The 17,685-nt window shown below is 31.5% G+C and overlaps 1 protein-coding gene and 1 non-coding gene across 2 annotated transcripts; one reads left to right on the top strand and one right to left on the bottom strand.

The window, feature by feature from the left end:
- Window positions 1–2,300: 2,300 nt before the first annotated feature.
- LOC123213766 lies at window positions 2,301–4,832 on the bottom strand. Its single transcript, XM_044633348.1, has 2 exons — window positions 3,969–4,832; window positions 2,301–3,704 (listed from the first exon to the last, which is right to left on the bottom strand). The coding sequence occupies exons 1-2, from the start codon at window positions 4,830–4,832 to the stop codon at window positions 2,301–2,303; spliced, it is 2,268 nt and encodes a 755-aa protein (XP_044489283.1).
- Window positions 4,339–4,445, top strand: LOC123196036. The gene has a single exon (XR_006497576.1). It is a non-coding gene; the product is annotated as a small nucleolar RNA R71 (small nucleolar RNA).
- Window positions 4,833–17,685: the final 12,853 nt, after the last annotated feature.

The following is a 17,685-nucleotide window of genomic DNA, read 5'->3' as shown; positions in this document are numbered from 1 at the left end:
TTTTTCTTAATTTTGTTGCGTAGCAGCATGGAATACTATGTAATCTTCAACGAAGTTCCATTAGCCTTTGGGTACATGGAATACCGTGTTTGTCATGTGTTGACTAGAGGCATATTAACAGCTGCCACTTTCTGTGGAAGTTCGTTCCCTTTTTTATAAGCATCTATAGTTTCGTTGATTTTACTTAATTTTGTTGCGTAGCAGCATGGAATACTATTTAATCTTCAACGAAGTTCCATTAGCCTTCGGCTACTTTGGCTTGAATGACTTAGACTGACTACCGTGTTTGTCATGTGTTGACTAAAGGTATATTAACAGCTTTCTGCGGAAGTTCCGACTTGAAAATTATCTTTTATTGTTGCGACTTCTTATAATTGGCAATTTTAACCTACGTGTACAAATAATATAACATTTTTATATATAAATAATGATATATCCAAGGTTTTAAAAACCGAACCGGACCGGCCGGTCGAACCGGTTGGTCCGTGAACCGGTACTGTAGTCGGGTCCTGTTGAAGGCAAAACCGTTTTGAAATAGAAATCGGATTGGACCGCGGTTGAACCACCGGTTCTCTCCCGAACCGCGGTCTAACCCGGTCCATGCAGGAACCGGTTCAAGGCTGCATATAAAGCTTTCTGCGTAAGACACTGTTTTTCTTTTTTCCTCTTCCTTGCAGTGCACGCAGACGTAGTCCTCAGTTGCTGCAACCGACGACTTCCTCCGACAAATTTCCTATTCCTTGCCGATGACGGTTTAAATACGGCTGTCGACGATGACGCTGCCACCGAGGGGTGTCAGTTTGCAGGCTTACAAGGCAGCAGTTTCACTTCACGGCTATATTTGCAAGTTTCACGGCGACTTCCCAGGCTTAGACGTTGGCTGACGACGGCGATTTCTGTTGCTGCTGTGACTAGCGACTTCTCATTTATTCTGTCAATTACTGAGTTAACAACAGAAGTTTGAAGTGTAATCCAGGCCACAGAAACCAGTTATTCCTCATCCTGTAAAAGAAACTAAAACAAAGTCTTAAAACGGTTCAGTCGACAATGTGAAAGCTACTTAACTGCCTTTCCCTCTTTTTGGTAAGTCGTTCAACAGAGCCGTAATCGTTCAACCGACTTCTCATTTATGACTAAATTGTAATTCGACCGGTTCATTCGATCGGTTAAAACGGTTCAACCGATCCGATCGAAACCAATACTTAAAACGGTTTTTATCCCGGTCCGGTTTTGAAAACCTTGGATATATCATAATGTGATTAATAGTTATTTTTTCTTCAATTTAAAATTAGTCAATTATATAAAGACATGTCATCATTTATATATAAAATTATGTACATTATTTGTACATATAGTTTTATTAATTTTAACCCTTGTGCAAATAGGCTTAAGCTAAAGTAATAGCGCTTAGAATATGAAAAAAATCTAATGTATATATTACAATATATTATGATAAAAGTGGAATTATGAAGAAAGGGAGATAAAATAAGAGGTATTTTACGTGGCTCATCGATGATTAAAATGTCTACATTCATAATATAGGTATTAATTGATATTTATTGAAAAAAATATAGAATTACTTTCTAAGGTAGCTCAGTCTATGTTTTTACCTCTTTTCTTCTCTTTTAAATAGATTTTTCATATTTATAAGATCATAGATGCAATGTTACATTCAAATTAGGAGAGTTAGCATTTTTACTCTTAATTAACATGATTAATATCCTTTGTCTCCATGATCAGAGCAACCTCAATTCAAAACTATTTTGTTATTACTGCATACCCATTCGTCCATACTATCTAATACATTGACATCATGCAAATCTATCAAGTCATCATTATCAATTTCTTGGATTGAAGCCAACATTTTAAACCCCTAATAAATCATCATCATAATGTTCCACTTAACCATGTGGCTCCACTTCATGTAAACCACCATCGTGTTATATATCATGATGTGACTATCGAACATCATAGTTGGTTTCTATAAATGCATCTATAGATTTACAAATAGTTTTTTTTTTTTTTTAAATTTCATTCTCTCATCTAAAGAGAAAACCACTAAGATAATCAATATTTTGATAATTTACGATGTTGACAAGTGTGTTACTCATGATACTTCTTAGTTACATCCTTAAAAGATGTTGTTCTACTCTAAATTGATACAAAAATATTACTAAACAATTAGATTAATCCCTTAAATGTCATTTTCTTTTATGTTCAATGGTAGGTTTGAAATCATCAAGCATATGGATGCGATGCATACAAATGGTAGGGCTTATTCCCTTGATATCATGAATGTTTTAACCAATGATTTTTCTATATGCTCTAAGTTCCCTAAACAACTTATCTTCTTGTTCATCATTTAATTCAACATTTATAATCACAAGATAAGTAGAATTAGGGCCAAGAAAAGCATACCTCAAATTAGCAGGAAGTGGTTTAGAATCTACCTTAGGTGCATCTTCCGTTTTAAGAGAAAGAAGAGAATGGTTACCTGTCTCAAGTTCTTCATACTTGAAATTCAAAATGGGAGCAACCTTAGGATTTACTTCCATAAGTTGAGCATAGACTGTAATTTCCATATTTTCATCTTTGACTGAAGCTCCATGAATAATACACGACTCGAGTGGATCCTCAGGGTATTTCTTGATAAAGACTTCTTTCACGCAATCATCAATAATGTCAACCCTACAACAAGAATTCACAATATTAGGTTGCTTTGACATTTGAAAAACATTGAACTCTACTTTCTCATCTCCAATCTCAAAAGTGAGTTTTCCATTTTTAATGTCAATGATTGCTCCTGCTATGGCTAAAAATGGTCTTCCCAGAATAAGAGGAACTTGAATATTCTTTTCCATTTCCAAAACCACAAAGTCTACGGGGATATAAAATTTTCCAACTTTAATTGGCACATTTTCCATTATCTCAATAGGATACTTTATGGATCTATCTGCCAATTGCAGGGTCACTGTTGTAGGTTTTAATTCTCCAAGCTCCAATCTCCTGCAAATAGATAAAGGCATTAGACTTATACTTGCACCAAGATCACATAAAGCTTTTTCGAAAGATTCTTTACCAACTACACAAAGGATAGAAAACCTCCCTGGATCCTTAAACTTTTGTGGCAGCTTATTTTGTAAAATGGCACTGCATTCTTTTAAGAGAGCCACCATTTCAAATTCTTCAAGTTTCATTTTATTTGAGAGGATATCTTTGAGAAACTTGGCATACGTCGACATTTGAGTTATAGCCTCCATAAAAGGAACATTGAGATGTATCTGCTTGAAAACATCTAAAAACTTTCCAAACTGTTGATCAAGCTTTGCCTTTTGGAACCTATGAGGAAAAGGCAAAGGTGTTGAATATGTTTTGGATGGAACTTGCTTTTCAAGGGCTTCTTGGATATTTCCCTCAACCTTTTTCTCCAATGTATCTTCTTCACTAGACTTTTCAATGTCCTTTTGCTCATCAAGCTCATTTTCAACCTTGCTTATAGGTTCACCTAATTGTTTACCACTCCTGGTGACAATTGCCTTACAATGCTCCCTTAGATTTTGAGGTTGGCTAGATAGCTTTCCTATTTCCCTAGAATTGGAAGTACTTGCTTGTTGGCCCAATTGTACTTCAAGCATCTTATTATGTGTGGCCAATTGATCCACCTTAGTAGTAAGTTGTCTAATTGCTTCATCTTGTGCATCGCCCTTTTATTTTTGGGCAAGAATGAAATTCTCCATCATCAATTCTAGATTTGATTTTTGCTCTTGAAGAGGCTGAGGATGATGTAAACGTTGGGGGTTAGTATTTCTAGCTTGAAATCTTGGAGGTGGCTGCTTAAAATTCTGGTTTGGGTTAGCAGTATTGGTTTGGGTTGACTATGCAAAGTTTGGGTGGTTCCTCCAACCTAGGTTATATGTATTTGAGTAAGGATTACCCTGCCCCCTTTGGTTGTAATTGAGAAAATTCACTTGCTCATTTGTAGGCTCATGTGCATAGTGGGTACCCATTTGGCATACAAAGCTCGTATGATCTCCTCCACAATTCTCACAACTAGAAGTTCTTACAACCTTTATATCTAATCTCTCCAATTTCTTTGTCAATGCATCCAACTTAGCATTCACCATAGTAATTCCATCCACTTCATGTACTCCCAAATGTCTTTTTTGACTAGCTCTATCATTAGGCCATCGACAACTGTTAGAAGCCATTTCTTCAATCAAGTGCAAAGCCATATCGAATGTTTTACCCATTAATGACCCATTAGCAGCTGCATCCAAAATACTTTTTAACAAGTGAGAAAGACCATTAGAGAAAGTTTGAACAACTAGCCAGTCAGTCAAACCATGATGGGGACATTGTCTCTGTAGATCTTTGAACCTTTCCCAAGCTTCATATAAAGACTCATCATCCCTTTGGAAAAAAGTGGCAATCTTATTTCTTAATTTGGCCGTTTTACCAGATGGAAAATATTTTGCAAGGAAAGCTTTAAAAAGTGCTTGCCAAGTAGTGAATGCACCAGGTGCCCTAGAATCCAACCAAGATGTTGCCCTATCCTTCAAAGAAAATGGAAATAGCCTCAATTTGATTGCATCTTCAGAAACCCCATTCATTTTGAAAGTGTCACATATCTGAGAGAAACGTGATAGATGGACATGTGGATCTTCATTTTCTAACCCTCTAAATTGGTTTTGTTGCCCCATCTGAACAATAGAAGGTTTAATCTCAAAATTGTTAACAACCACAGCAGGTCTCACTACACTAGAATAACCATCATGTGTAGTAGTTATAGCAAAATCACGAAGAACTCGTTGATTGTTGATGTTATCTTCCATGGTAACTTTTTGTCTTACTCGTCTTTCTCTTCTACGTCTTCTAAAGGTTCTCTCGATTTCTAGGTCAAAATCCAATAATTCTGGATTTTGAGATCTGGTCATAAACCAATAAAGTACCTAAAAAGAAAGAACAAAGACAACTAGAAATCAAATAGAACAAGAATAAAATAAAATAAAACTCTAGTCTAGCCAAACTACAAATTATACTAATATCAACAAAGCACCAATCCCCGGCAACAGCGCCAAAAACTTGTTGCCAATGGCTCGCAAGTATACGAGTCAATCAAGTAATATAGAAAGATGTCGATCCTACAGAGATTGGTTGTTGAATACTAGCTTGTTTTGTAGTTTAAATTAGCTAGAGAAATAGAAAATGCTATGGATTGGGACTGAATTAAAAATAATAAAATAAAGCAACTAACTAAATTGAAATTAACAAAGGAAAATAATTACCTAGCAAATTAAAAGCTAAATACCAATTATAGAGAAGCCTGGGGTTTATGATTTCACTATCAATTACTCAAAAATCAGTAACGAATCCAATTAAAATCAATGATAAGATGAATTGTTGATGGTTGATTATCCTATTTTACCCAATTCCTTTCTCAAGGTTAATAAGGAGTGTTAAGATTAAGAGCTTACCTACTTTCGTGGTATGTTGTTAATCAAAACCCATTAATTTCTATGACAATCAATTTGCCTACAAAAGATTTATATTTATCTCTAAATAAACCCTAGGTTTAGCAAAGGTATGAACTAATTAGGTATGTATTTTTCAATATCACACTCCAATCTACAAACAAGCATGGCATTGGGCCCTAACACCAAGCAAGAAGTTAAAATCACAATTGCTAAATCAAACATTCATCATCATTAATTAAAAATCAAAACCCATTATGTAATCTTTGAGAATTTATAGATCCATCATAAACCCTAGTAAAGGAAATTAGCTATTCATGGTTATAAAGTTCAAACTACAAGATATAGTTGGAGAGAGAGACATTTTAAATCAATAAAAGAAGATAATAAGAGAGATAAGAAAAACTCTAGGGTCTTCAAATCTTGATTCTCCTGGGTCTTCTATCTTTAATCTTGGATCTTCCCTCTTCTACTTGTTTCTTAAAGCTTTCTCTCTTTAAAAATCCTTTGAGCTGCTGTATATTTGGTTCCACACTATGAAGAAGACGTAACTTTCTTTTTATACCTGTCACTTAACCCTATTTTTTGTTTCTTTTTTTTTTTTAATTTACGCCCAGTAATTATGGGCACCAATTATGACCATAAGACTGCCCATAATTACTCTCTGCCTCCTAATGTAAACCCTTCTGATTTGCTTCTTTAAACTTCTATTTTCACTCTAGAAGGGGCTTCAATGACTTCATATCATCTAAAAATATAATTCAAAGAACAAAATAAGATCAAGCCATCAAGATTAAATAAAACTTAAAAAATTTGACAAAATAGACCAAAATTCACTTTAAAACTATACTATTATAACCCTATTTGTGTATATTTCATACACACATCACATTTTCTTTTCCTTTAAAGATGGGAATGTTATCTCATCAAAGTGACAATCTGCAAATTATGCAGTAAATAAATCACTTATTAATGGTTCTAGATACTTGATAATAGATGGTAAATTATATCTAACATGTGTTCCTAAATAATGGTGAGGTCCCATTTTTGTGCATTAAAGAAATCCAATAGGGATATATACAATACAACCAAATATTCTTAAATAAGATATATCAAGTTGGTGACCAAGAACTAATGATAGAGGAGAATATTGATGATAAAAAAAAGGTCGCAAGCAAATTAGGGCTGCAACATACAATATAGCATATCCCCACATAGAAGTTGGTAATTGACTTTTTAGTAATCAAGTACATGTAATTGCCTAAAGTAGTTTGATAAGAGACTCAGCTAATCTATTATGTCTGTGGTGGACATGTGGGTCTAGATGTTCAACATCAATCCCTATAGACATGTAATAATCATCAAATGTTTTGGATGTATATTCATCAGCATTATCTAATCGTATTGACTTGATCGAATAATCTACGAAATGTGTCTTTAATTTAATAATTTGTGTTAATAATTTAGCATATGCAACATTTGAGTTGGCAATAAACAAACATGAGACCATCGTGTAGATACATTAATTAAAGCCATAAAATATCGAAATGACCCACTTGGTAGATGAATAAGTCCACGTATGTCCCCTTGAATCCTTTGTAGAAATGATAGGGATTCAACTTCAATTTTGGAGGGAGATGGTCTCATTACAAGTTTGCCTTCAAAACAGGCAGTGCAAATTTTTCACTGGAAATAAAATTTTATGAGTCTTTAATGTACGTTCCTAGGTGCCCTAAATGATCATGCCAAAAAATAAATGCTTTTGGATTAAAGAACTTCCGGTTTGATATTACATAAGTTTCAGTTGCCTTTATGATTGTATAATACAGTTTAGATGATAAAGTAGACAATCTTTTTAGTATAAGTCTTCTTTTGGAGGCATTACCAATTATACAGATAAATTTTGCATCATTTCACTCATGGTTTCAATGTGATAATAATTTTTTCTTATATCTTTAAAACTGATAGCTCTTTTGGAGTTTTCAACTAGATTTATTGATCTTGATATAGTGTTTACTTTAGTTTCAATCAATGCTAAAGTTAAGAAAAATTTCTTTTACTTGAGAATTGTGTGCGTTGTTGCACTATCCACTAAACACATGTTTCCCTTATCAGCTTTTAAAGTCAACACTTCAATTTTGAAGTCCATTTCCTTTTATTTAAAAATTATATTAGTCATAACATACACAAAATATTGAAAAGAAGAAAAACATGATATTAAAGAATAATATTCATGACTCCAAAATAATTATATATGATGGATTTTAAATATAAAAATCTTGGGTATTCATATCACTATTCAAGTGATCTATAATTTTATTCTTAAAGAAAGTTTTGAAACATCAAGATTAGTTAGATCGACAAAATCTAAAGCATCAAAAAATTAATATAGATTCGCCCAATTTTGTGTAAACTACAGGTACATAACCAATGACATTTGTGGCCATATCTATTTTTTTTTACTTTGTGTTATTTTTGGCTTCATTCTTAGTCTACTTTTGGTGGTATGATTAAGAATTTCTATTATAATCATCTTCAAATTGAAAATTATTTATCCATGATCTCACTCCCATGATAACCACTTATGGTAGTTACGTTTACTTCAAGGAACGATGTAATACTTGTGGGGATGATATTACTCACACCCATGATAACTATTCTGGTAGTTACGTTCATTTCAGGGAATGATGTAATACTTGTGAGGCGAGTTTGATGGTTTTAATGAGAAAATATTAATTTAGAATTTCCTTTCCCACTATTACTACTACAAGAGCATAAAATAAAAGGTGGAGAATATTTTATCTTCCACATTATCTCAATTAGGAAAAAGCGTTGAATATTGCAGAGTTGTACTAAATTACAAAGCCATTGGAAGGATTATTGAATCTGGTGTTCAAATTTATCTTTCAAAATTTTCCACAAATTTAATGGATCTATCATTATATCCATATATTCGATTTGCAATCCTTCAAGGATGTGATGCTAGGAAAATAATAGCATTGTATTTGTCTTTCTGAGACATTTTATTTAATCAATTTTTCACGGCTCATTTATTCAAGGTGGAGAGCTGCAAAAAGCTCATTTAATTTTATCCATCCAATTTTAGGAACTTCAAGTTCAAATATTGGGATATATACAAAACTTCTGGTTTTGTAGATAATATATATAAATTAACCTTTGAAACTTCAAATTCAAATATTATCTCATATTTACAAAATAATTAATTTTGTAGGAGAAATATTGGAACTAATATTTAGAAGCTTTAGGTTCAGATATTATCTCATATTTATAAAACTTTTAGTTTTGTAATTAGTATTCAAAATATTATAATATGTATTTTGATTACATTTTGGACTTCAAGTCCATATTTTTCACAATTTATGCAAACTTCAGGTTGCAAAAGTGATATAATTATTATAAAATAAAAACTTTGATGAAACTTGGGACTTCGGGCCTATATATATATATTCTCATGATTTTACAAACTTTAGGTTGCAAATCGGATACAATTATTAAAATAAAAATAAATATTATATAATTATTATAATAACAATGAATATAAATATTTAAATAATATTCAAGACTGCTAACGCAAATTTATGTTTTTGAAAACTTTAGGTTACAAATGAAATTCATGACTTCAGGTCTGAATTCATGATTTTGTAAACTTCAGGTTACAAAAAGTTTCAGATTCAGATTCATGATATTTAAGACTTTAGGTCCAAATTCATAATGTCATAAACTTCAGGTTAAAAATAATATTCAGGATTTTGTGTCCAGATTTATGATATTTTAGACTTTAGGTCTAGATTCAAGAGCTTCAAGACTTCAGGTCCAGATTTATAATTTTGCAAACTTCAAGTTGCAAATAAGATACAATTATAAATGAAAAATTAAATAAAAGAACAACATAAATTAAAAGATAAATGAGATATCCATAATTACAATATATAAACAATATAACGATGTAATTAAAAGATTATGATATATCTGAGTGTATTGTGCGGATATTGTATTGTAAATATAAGTTAAACAAAATATAGGAGACTTGAAGTAAAGAAGATAAAAGAGAATTGAAATAAGGAAGAATTGAGAGAAATAAGTGAAAGAGAGGAAGAGTAATTTTATGTATAAATCCGTATACTTCAATTACGAAAAGGGAGGAAGGGAGGAAGGGGAGGGGGGGTGGGGCGGGCAGGCGGGTGAGGGGAAGCGGAGCGGCGCGCTATCTATAGGCAATCTTGCCGGCCCCCAAGTCAAGAAAAAATGGCTATATTTTCTAAAGGTAATTTGCAAGGCATTTAATATGTTTACTTTAGCTTTTTAGCCATGTGGTGGAGAAATTCACCATATATAACAGAGACCAAATTTTCATTCGAACCAAATTTTTTAATTTTTTATTGTAAATGCCAAACTTATATTTTGTTGTATATAAACGAATCTAATCTTTGATATCAATAAAAGTTTTTAACACGAATTTTTGTTTTACTATTATTATTAAAGAGACCAATTTTTTATTCGGATGGATTTTTTAATTTTTTATTATAAACACCAAACTTATAAATTGTTCATTTAAAGAGACCATCCAGACTTAAGTCACCAAATTCACGTGACCAACACATGAATTAAAAAAATTCTATTAAAATTTTAAGTATATTTTGTTCATTTAAATTATTTCCTTTTTGAATAAAAAATACCTAAAATGATAAAACTTGTTTCCCTCTTTATGTGTATTTGTCCATTTTAATTAAACTAATGTTCTATAGAAATCCAAAGAAATTCTTAATTACCATTGTTCATGAGCTTCTTGTTAAGTTTAAATAAAAAACAAACCCCGAACTTTGAATATAAAAATTTCCCAACAATAAAAAACAAAATAACAAATCAATTTGGTTGAGTTTTACTTATTTTGGATGGGTTTTGTTGATCCTGAGTGTGTGTGTGTTTTTTTTTTTTAAATTGTTGTAAAACTAAATTTGGGGAACTTAAATAATAAAATTTAAAGGTATTTATGTGTTGAAATGTTCATGTCAACACATAAAAGCACATATCCTTGCATAAAATGTGCATGTTAGACCTCCAAGTGATAGTTTAAGTAGCAAAAAAAGAGATTTCATGTATAGGAAAACATTGATTTATGTCTCCACTAGTAACATTTTAAAAACTTTTGATTTATTTGATTTAGTGGTTATGGTGTCAATCATTGAATTTTGAGTTTGACCTGTTTAGTGTGGTTGGTTCTGCTTTTGAAGCAATCCAACACGGGTGACCTGTTTCTTACGAAAAAAAACACACCAAAATGATCATGTTAGTCATTTTAATAAAAGATTTACCATGTTATTTACATTGAGCAATGCTATGTATGCATATTTTTTGTACAAAGATGATATATTATCATATGATTGAGCATTATTTTATCTTTAATTTAAAATCATCTAATTGCATGAAAACACATCATTTATGTACCTAAATTGTATGTGCATATATACTTGTGTTGATTTCTATTTAATACTATTGAAAGTTAGGTGATAGTTTGACATCTTTAATTAAAAAATGATAAAAGTTTACTTTTAAAAAAATTGAAAATTAATTTCTTTCAATAATAAATTTTTGTCTAGAAAAATATTGATAATTAGGTTCTGTTATCTTTTATCTCTTTCGTTTGTTAATTTTAGGCCAAAGGACTATTTGTTAGAGTATGCCCTAAAAGTCAATCACTTTGTTGATTTCAGGGCTATATATCTTGCATGTACATTTGTTAATAACGAAAGAGGTCTATCATACTTTGCATGTTTACTACCTCACTTTTATATATATGTTATAGTTTGTCTATTACAACCATATTAGCTACATACATATGACATATGAGGGGTCCCAATGAGTTTTAATAAACATCATCAAATCGTTTCCTATGTAAGTAATCTATCTGGGCAATAGTATTGTATAGAGGCATGTGTTATATCACCATAGTATATCATAGGAGTTATGGGACATTGCTAGATGACATCACATGATTAGTGGGAGCTTCATTTTGTAGCAAAAAATGAAGTATATCAATTAACAATAGTTTTGGGTTATACAGTAATATAACGAAATGTATCCTCTGATATAGGGTCCACGACTACGTCATTATGAACTTTGAAGGTCAACCCATATGTCAAGGAAGAAAATGGTATTGTGAAGATGAAAATATTTATCCAAGGTTGGCTAGCACTTTTCGAGGGTTAAAATGGCACTTTTTGAATAAGATTCCGAAAAGGGGCTAAGTTGTCATTTTACAAATTTTAAAATGTTTAGAAAGTTGAATGAATAATTTTGGGCACAAATTATTCAACATGTGTCAAAAGTATTATTTACTTTTTATTGCAAACTAATATAAAAATGACACATGTTTTTACTTGATAAATATCAAGTTTATGCTTAAAAATGGGAAAAAAGAATTAAAAAAAAAGTTTTTCCCTTTTCTTCTTCCTTAAGCTGAGAACACCATGGCTTTTCTTTGAAGGGTGCAAGTCAAAATATCACTTATTTTAGTAATTCAAACTTCCTAACTTCAAATTAAATTACAAGGTGCAAGGTATATGTCATACTTCTATATTTATTTCTTGAAATAATATGTAAATTTCATATCACCATTGTTGTATATAATGTGAACATGCTCTAAATTATTTTATTTTGTTACCAAAATCCATCACTATTTCCCACCTAAGTTTTTATGCAAAGACAAATGCATACTCGCCAGGTTTAAAAAATCCAAATACTCACCCATGGACTAACTATTATTAAAATTTTCAATTAAGACCATGGATAAAATCGTTATTTTACTAATAATATTAAAAAATATGTAATTTTATCTCATTTCTCCCCCAGAGTTTTTAAAACTCACATTTCACCTCAGCCTTAACTTTGAAAGATAACTTTTTCGCCCCAAATCCCTAAGGTTTGCTGTAAACTCTGGCAACGACGATGGTGACAGCCAATTGGTTGAGGTGTCAATTAGTCTTTTGTCGACGAAGCCAAATAAACGCCGACGAAGCTCTAAGACAAAGAGGTTTCATCAAAATGACTTCAAATGACAATAACCCATCGTGTTTGTGGTCCAAGAATAGGCCTTCATCAACAATCTTCTAGATTTGAAGTTGAATCGATGAAAAATGTGATAGATTCTCATTGTTCAAAGTCAATTTCATAAAGTCTCTTCGTCTTCAGGCTTTATCACCTTCACGATTTTATCAGCGTTTATCTAGCATCATCCGTTGTAGTAGAGAGAGAAGCACAGAAGACCTGTCAACTCTAGAATCGATTGACTATAGTTGTTGCTATCACCAGAGTTTGAAACAAACCCTAGGGATTTGGGAGAGGGAGAGAGTTACTTTTCAAAGTTGAGGTTGGGGGTTGAAATGCATGTTTTCAAAACTCTAGGGGGAAAACGAGATAAAATTATATTTTTTTAAGATTATTAGTAAAATAACAATTTTACCCTTGGTCATAACAGAAAATTTTAACAACAATTGATTCATGGGCAGGTGTTTGGGTTTTTCAAACCCCATGAATATGTATTTATCTTTGTATTAAAAATTGGGTAGGAAAATAGTCCTTTGGCCTTAATTTTATAAAGTCTAAATTATACGGGTTAGGTAAGAATCGGCTTAAATATTCAATGAACAAATGATTAAAAATACTGGGTTAGTAGCCCGTTTCTTTAAGAGAGAAGTGAAAAAGGCAGATCAAGTGTGTTTTTTCAAGTAATGAAATTGTGTTTTTTGTGCTTGCTGACCCGCGAGTTCAGACGGATTGCTGGCATGGCATTCCAATAGTAAACACACTAGACATTCCTTTCTATGTGGTGGATCCCTAGGGATCTGGCTGTGCTTATATCCTTGGAGTGGCTTATTATAGCATAGGGACTAAAAGTGGTTCCTGTGATAGTAGAATGGGGCTAAAAGTGTTCCCAAGACAAGATATGTCTGTTGTAATAATATATTGATTAAATATTTATTTATTATGAAATAAAACCGGATGAATGTATACTCTAGAGATATTTTATTTTATGGTTTGATATGATCATTCATAAGCAAATTGATACACTTGATGTTGTAACTATTAATTTCGGGTTGTGAGTGTGGGTTGATATAAGGGTTATTGGGTTTTTTGTGGGAAAACCTAATTGACCATTTTATCCTTTGGTAATAAATTAATACAAACAAGGTCCCCTACCCTGTTTATAAAAAGTGCATAAGTTATTTGGCACTACAAGCTCATTCTACAAAACCTAGGGAGGAAGACTTTGCACATGGATTGATAATCAATCTTCTTTGGACAACCAAATGACACAAACAAGTATGCTTTGATTCCTAAATCATATATAATATGATTTTATAGCCTGTTGTGATCAAATTAAGAAAATTAAGTAGAAGTTTAGTATTTTATGATTTTACTATTGGTGTTGAATTTTGTTTTTTTGCTTACAAAGTCATGTAAGTTCCACTTAATCCAAACTCAGAGTTTGAAGGCGCACTCCTGAGTAGAAAGTTAAGGTTGAATAAGTACAAAGTATAAGAGGGTTAAACATTTAAGTTGTAGGTTAAGTTCTCTTATTTACGGGTTGAAATATAACTCACTTTTATATTTTTATATTTTGCACGTAATAGGTGAGGATCACAATTGTAATGTACGGTCAACGAGCATAAAACTGATAGGAGGGCATTATGGTCATTATATTTTTTTATAAGTGATAAGAGTATTTAGGAGACTATTTTTATATATGTTATGTAAGTTTTACTACACATTTTATGATAGATTATACTTCTTTGTTTTTGGACATAGTTGTTCGTTTCCACTAAAATATTTATAAAGAAGGATATTTCAATAATTTTATAATTTTATCTTAAATTTATGTAAGTTAAAATTATCATTATGTTAGATAGACTGAGTATAATAACGTTCCTCTTTCAAAAATAGTATTTCTAGAGAAAGTATTATAAATTAGTATTAAAACATGATTTTGGTCCCTCAAAGATTTTTTAGATAGTGTGTAGTAAATAAAAAAGGTTAAATAATTCTCTCATACTATGTTGGCCATACTTGCAAACTAATTGTAAATAAATTTAAATTTTACTTGCTAAGATATGATAATGAATTCTTTTTTCTAGAATGTTATTTTTTATTTTATTTTACTTTAATTTATAATATTGATTAGTTAATTATTCCTGTTTTTGATAATTTAATTTTAAGTAGCAAGGTTAGGTACTGCTGTCAATAATTTGTATATATAATATTACCTTGAGTGTTGTTCTTGACAATTTAATTTAGTATAATGGGGTTAGGTATTGAATCACATCGTCTTCGTGACTTTTTTAATCTTAAAACGAAAAAAAAAAATCATACTTGAGATGTGCAACAGTGGAAGAAGAGCAAGAAGTCATTAAGGCATCATATAATTGAGTCTTTCCATCTAAGTTCTATGCAGTTTAGGCTTTGGTTTTATATTGTTTCCTAGAGGTGCCGTGAAGCTGCTGCTTCTTTGATCACTGGAAGTCTCAATTATTTTATGGCACAAGAGGCTTCATAAAAGATGGCTAGTAAAATTGCATGGGGTCCTCAACTTCGAAACTAATAAGAAAAACACGCAGAGCTAAGCCAAGAAGTCATAATTGAGGTTTTTTTTAAATCAATCTTTAAGCATTTCAACTTTATCTCTTTTCCTAGAAGATGCCTCGCCTTTCACATTTTCAACAGGACTTATAATTGCATCCCCCACAAACAACTAATAAAAAATTTACATTTGATGTGATTGTCTGACATGGATTCATTAATATCCACAAACAAGCAGGAGGGATTCAAATAATTGTTACATGGACCTCCCTTAGTCTTTCTCAGGAAAATTTAACTGTTAACTTTTCTGTTACCAAACTAAGATGGAGCTTGCCATTTTCAAACTGAAACATAAATCCTTTGGATAATTTGGACCGCCAAAGGACATATTCCCACTCAAAGCATATTTTAATCACTAGTTTCTATTCTTTAACTATAAAAATCCTAAACACTCACTTATGGGGGGTTAAGTTTATTAGTTTTAAAGGTAAAATTGTTATTTTATCTGTAATATTAAACATAAATAAAAATTTAATTTTTTCCCCAAAATCCCTAAAAACTAACCATTTCCTCCATGGGCAAAGTTAAAAAAAAAAAAAGACATTTCCCCCCTAGGGTTTAGTTTTCAAACTCCAGCACTATCTCTGACACCATTGTTGGTGGCCTCTTCCTCCTAAAGCTTCCTCTCCCTCTGGCGATCTCTCTCCTCTTAACTAGATCTCTGATCAACATCGAATCAAGCTAGGGAGACAAAGACAAAGACAAAGATCTTATCTTTATCTTTGTCTAGGAAGATGATCATCTTCCTAGAAGAAGACGTTTGGGAAAACGATTGTTTTTCCAAATGAAGACGAGATCTTTGTCTTAGTCTTCCCCAACTTGATTCAATATCGATTAGGCGTCTAGCTAGAAGGAAAGAGATCACTGAAGGGAGAGGCCACCAGTAATGACATCAAAGTTTAAAAACTAAACCCTAAGGGGGGAAATGTCTTTTTTTAAAACTTGGCTTATGGGCAAAATGGTTAGTTTTTAGGGTTTAGAGGAGGAAAAAAAAAATTTAAGGGGTTAGGGTTCCATTAATTTTAAATGTTTGTTTATCAAATGAAAACTTATATATATTAATGTACGACTTTCTCCCTCGAATCCCAATCTCCTACCTTTGTATGCACTACGGTTGTTTATTAAATATCATTAATGCTATTATTATATACCAATTTTAAACCCCAATTTTAAATCTCAACCGATGTTGTATTAATGTCAATATTATACTGATTATAGAAAAGTAAATTTACCATTTATCACATACATGATACTACGTAAAGTTACATTGCTACATTAAAAACCACAAAAATTAAGGTCCAAATTTTTAGTTATGTAATATTACCTAGGCCAAAAGACTTATTCCCATCCAAGGTTTAGTTCATTCTCAAACTCCAATTTATTAAGTTTTAAAAACTTAAATACCTATATGTCAGCTATTAAAATTAACAAAATTCGTTAAATCTAGAAGTACAATTGTTATTTAACTAATAACTTATATCTAATAATATTACAAAATAAATTTTTACCTTACTTTCACTGTTTAGTTTTAAAAATTAATAATTTCTCCTCAAAATTAAGTGTTAAGAAGTTGCATTTTCCTCTGTTAGGATTAACTCAAAAAGCAACCCATTTTTCGATGACAACAAAAGCTCTAACCGCCTTCTCTAAGACTGGCAACCTTTCTTTGGTGCTTTCTGTCACTCCCGACTATAGAAGCAGCCACCGAATTGATCGAATCTTGTAAGACAAAGATGATTGTGTTTGCCTTCTTTTCAGTCGAGATGACCTTTTCTACAGAGCTTGTGTTTGTCTTCAATTCAATCAAAACAAAGGGTGCTTGTGTTTGGCCAAGATGATGGAACCAATTCGACACGACAAAGAACATGTGTAGATTAATTTTCTCCATTGAACAATCTGTCTTCTTCATTGTTTCTATCGAATTGTTGTCTCCAAGGACTAAGAGAGTGCACCAATAGAGAAAGAAGAAAGAGCATCATTGACTCTTAGTGAGATTATAGTTGTCAAGGGAGGAAAAGATTGAAACCCTAGAGGGGAAAAATATAACTTTTCAAAACTTAAATTTAGGGGAAAAATTGTTAGTTTTTAAAATTAAGGGTCGGAAACAAGATAAAATTTTATTTTATATTTTAATATTACTGTTTAAATAAAAATTATGCTATTAAATTTAATAGATTTTGTTAACTTTAACAGTTGACAGATAGGTATTTGAATTTTTAAAATTTAACGGGTGCAAGTTTGAAAATAGACTAAAACTTTGGTGGGAATAAGCCTTTACATTTTAACTTTTGCGAACTTTTGAAAGAAACTATTATACCCACTTAAATTTTTTATGAAAATGATGACTATATTTTACGATCTTTGATTAAAAACAATATAATGGTTGGTAAATAGAAAGTTACAAGTAGTTATTTTCCATACCCGTGTTAAGAGTTTTTCAACAATGGATTGTAATTTATACCATAAATCAGTAGTTCAATCTAAGTAAAAAAAAATTTAAGATTTTTTCTTTTTTCACTAAGCAAAAATATATTAAAGAGAAAAACATAGGCCCAAAAAA

Source organism: Mangifera indica, chromosome 1 (genome assembly GCF_011075055.1).
Source record: "Mangifera indica cultivar Alphonso chromosome 1, CATAS_Mindica_2.1, whole genome shotgun sequence".
Lineage (NCBI taxonomy): Eukaryota > Viridiplantae > Streptophyta > Magnoliopsida > Sapindales > Anacardiaceae > Mangifera > Mangifera indica.
The sequence above is the reverse complement of the archived record's forward strand: the minus strand, read 5'-3'. Positions and strand labels throughout refer to the sequence as shown.

Bases quoted from the DNA above. Each gene is read 5' to 3' on its own strand.
- LOC123213766 (XM_044633348.1), bottom strand. From the start codon at position 4,832: ATGGAAGATAACATCAACAATCAACGAGTTCTTCGTGATTTTGCTATA. The intron at 3,705-3,968 runs GTGAATTTTCTC...CAAAAATAAAAG, and splicing joins ATGAGCCTACAAATGAGCAA to GGCGATGCACAAGATGAAGC.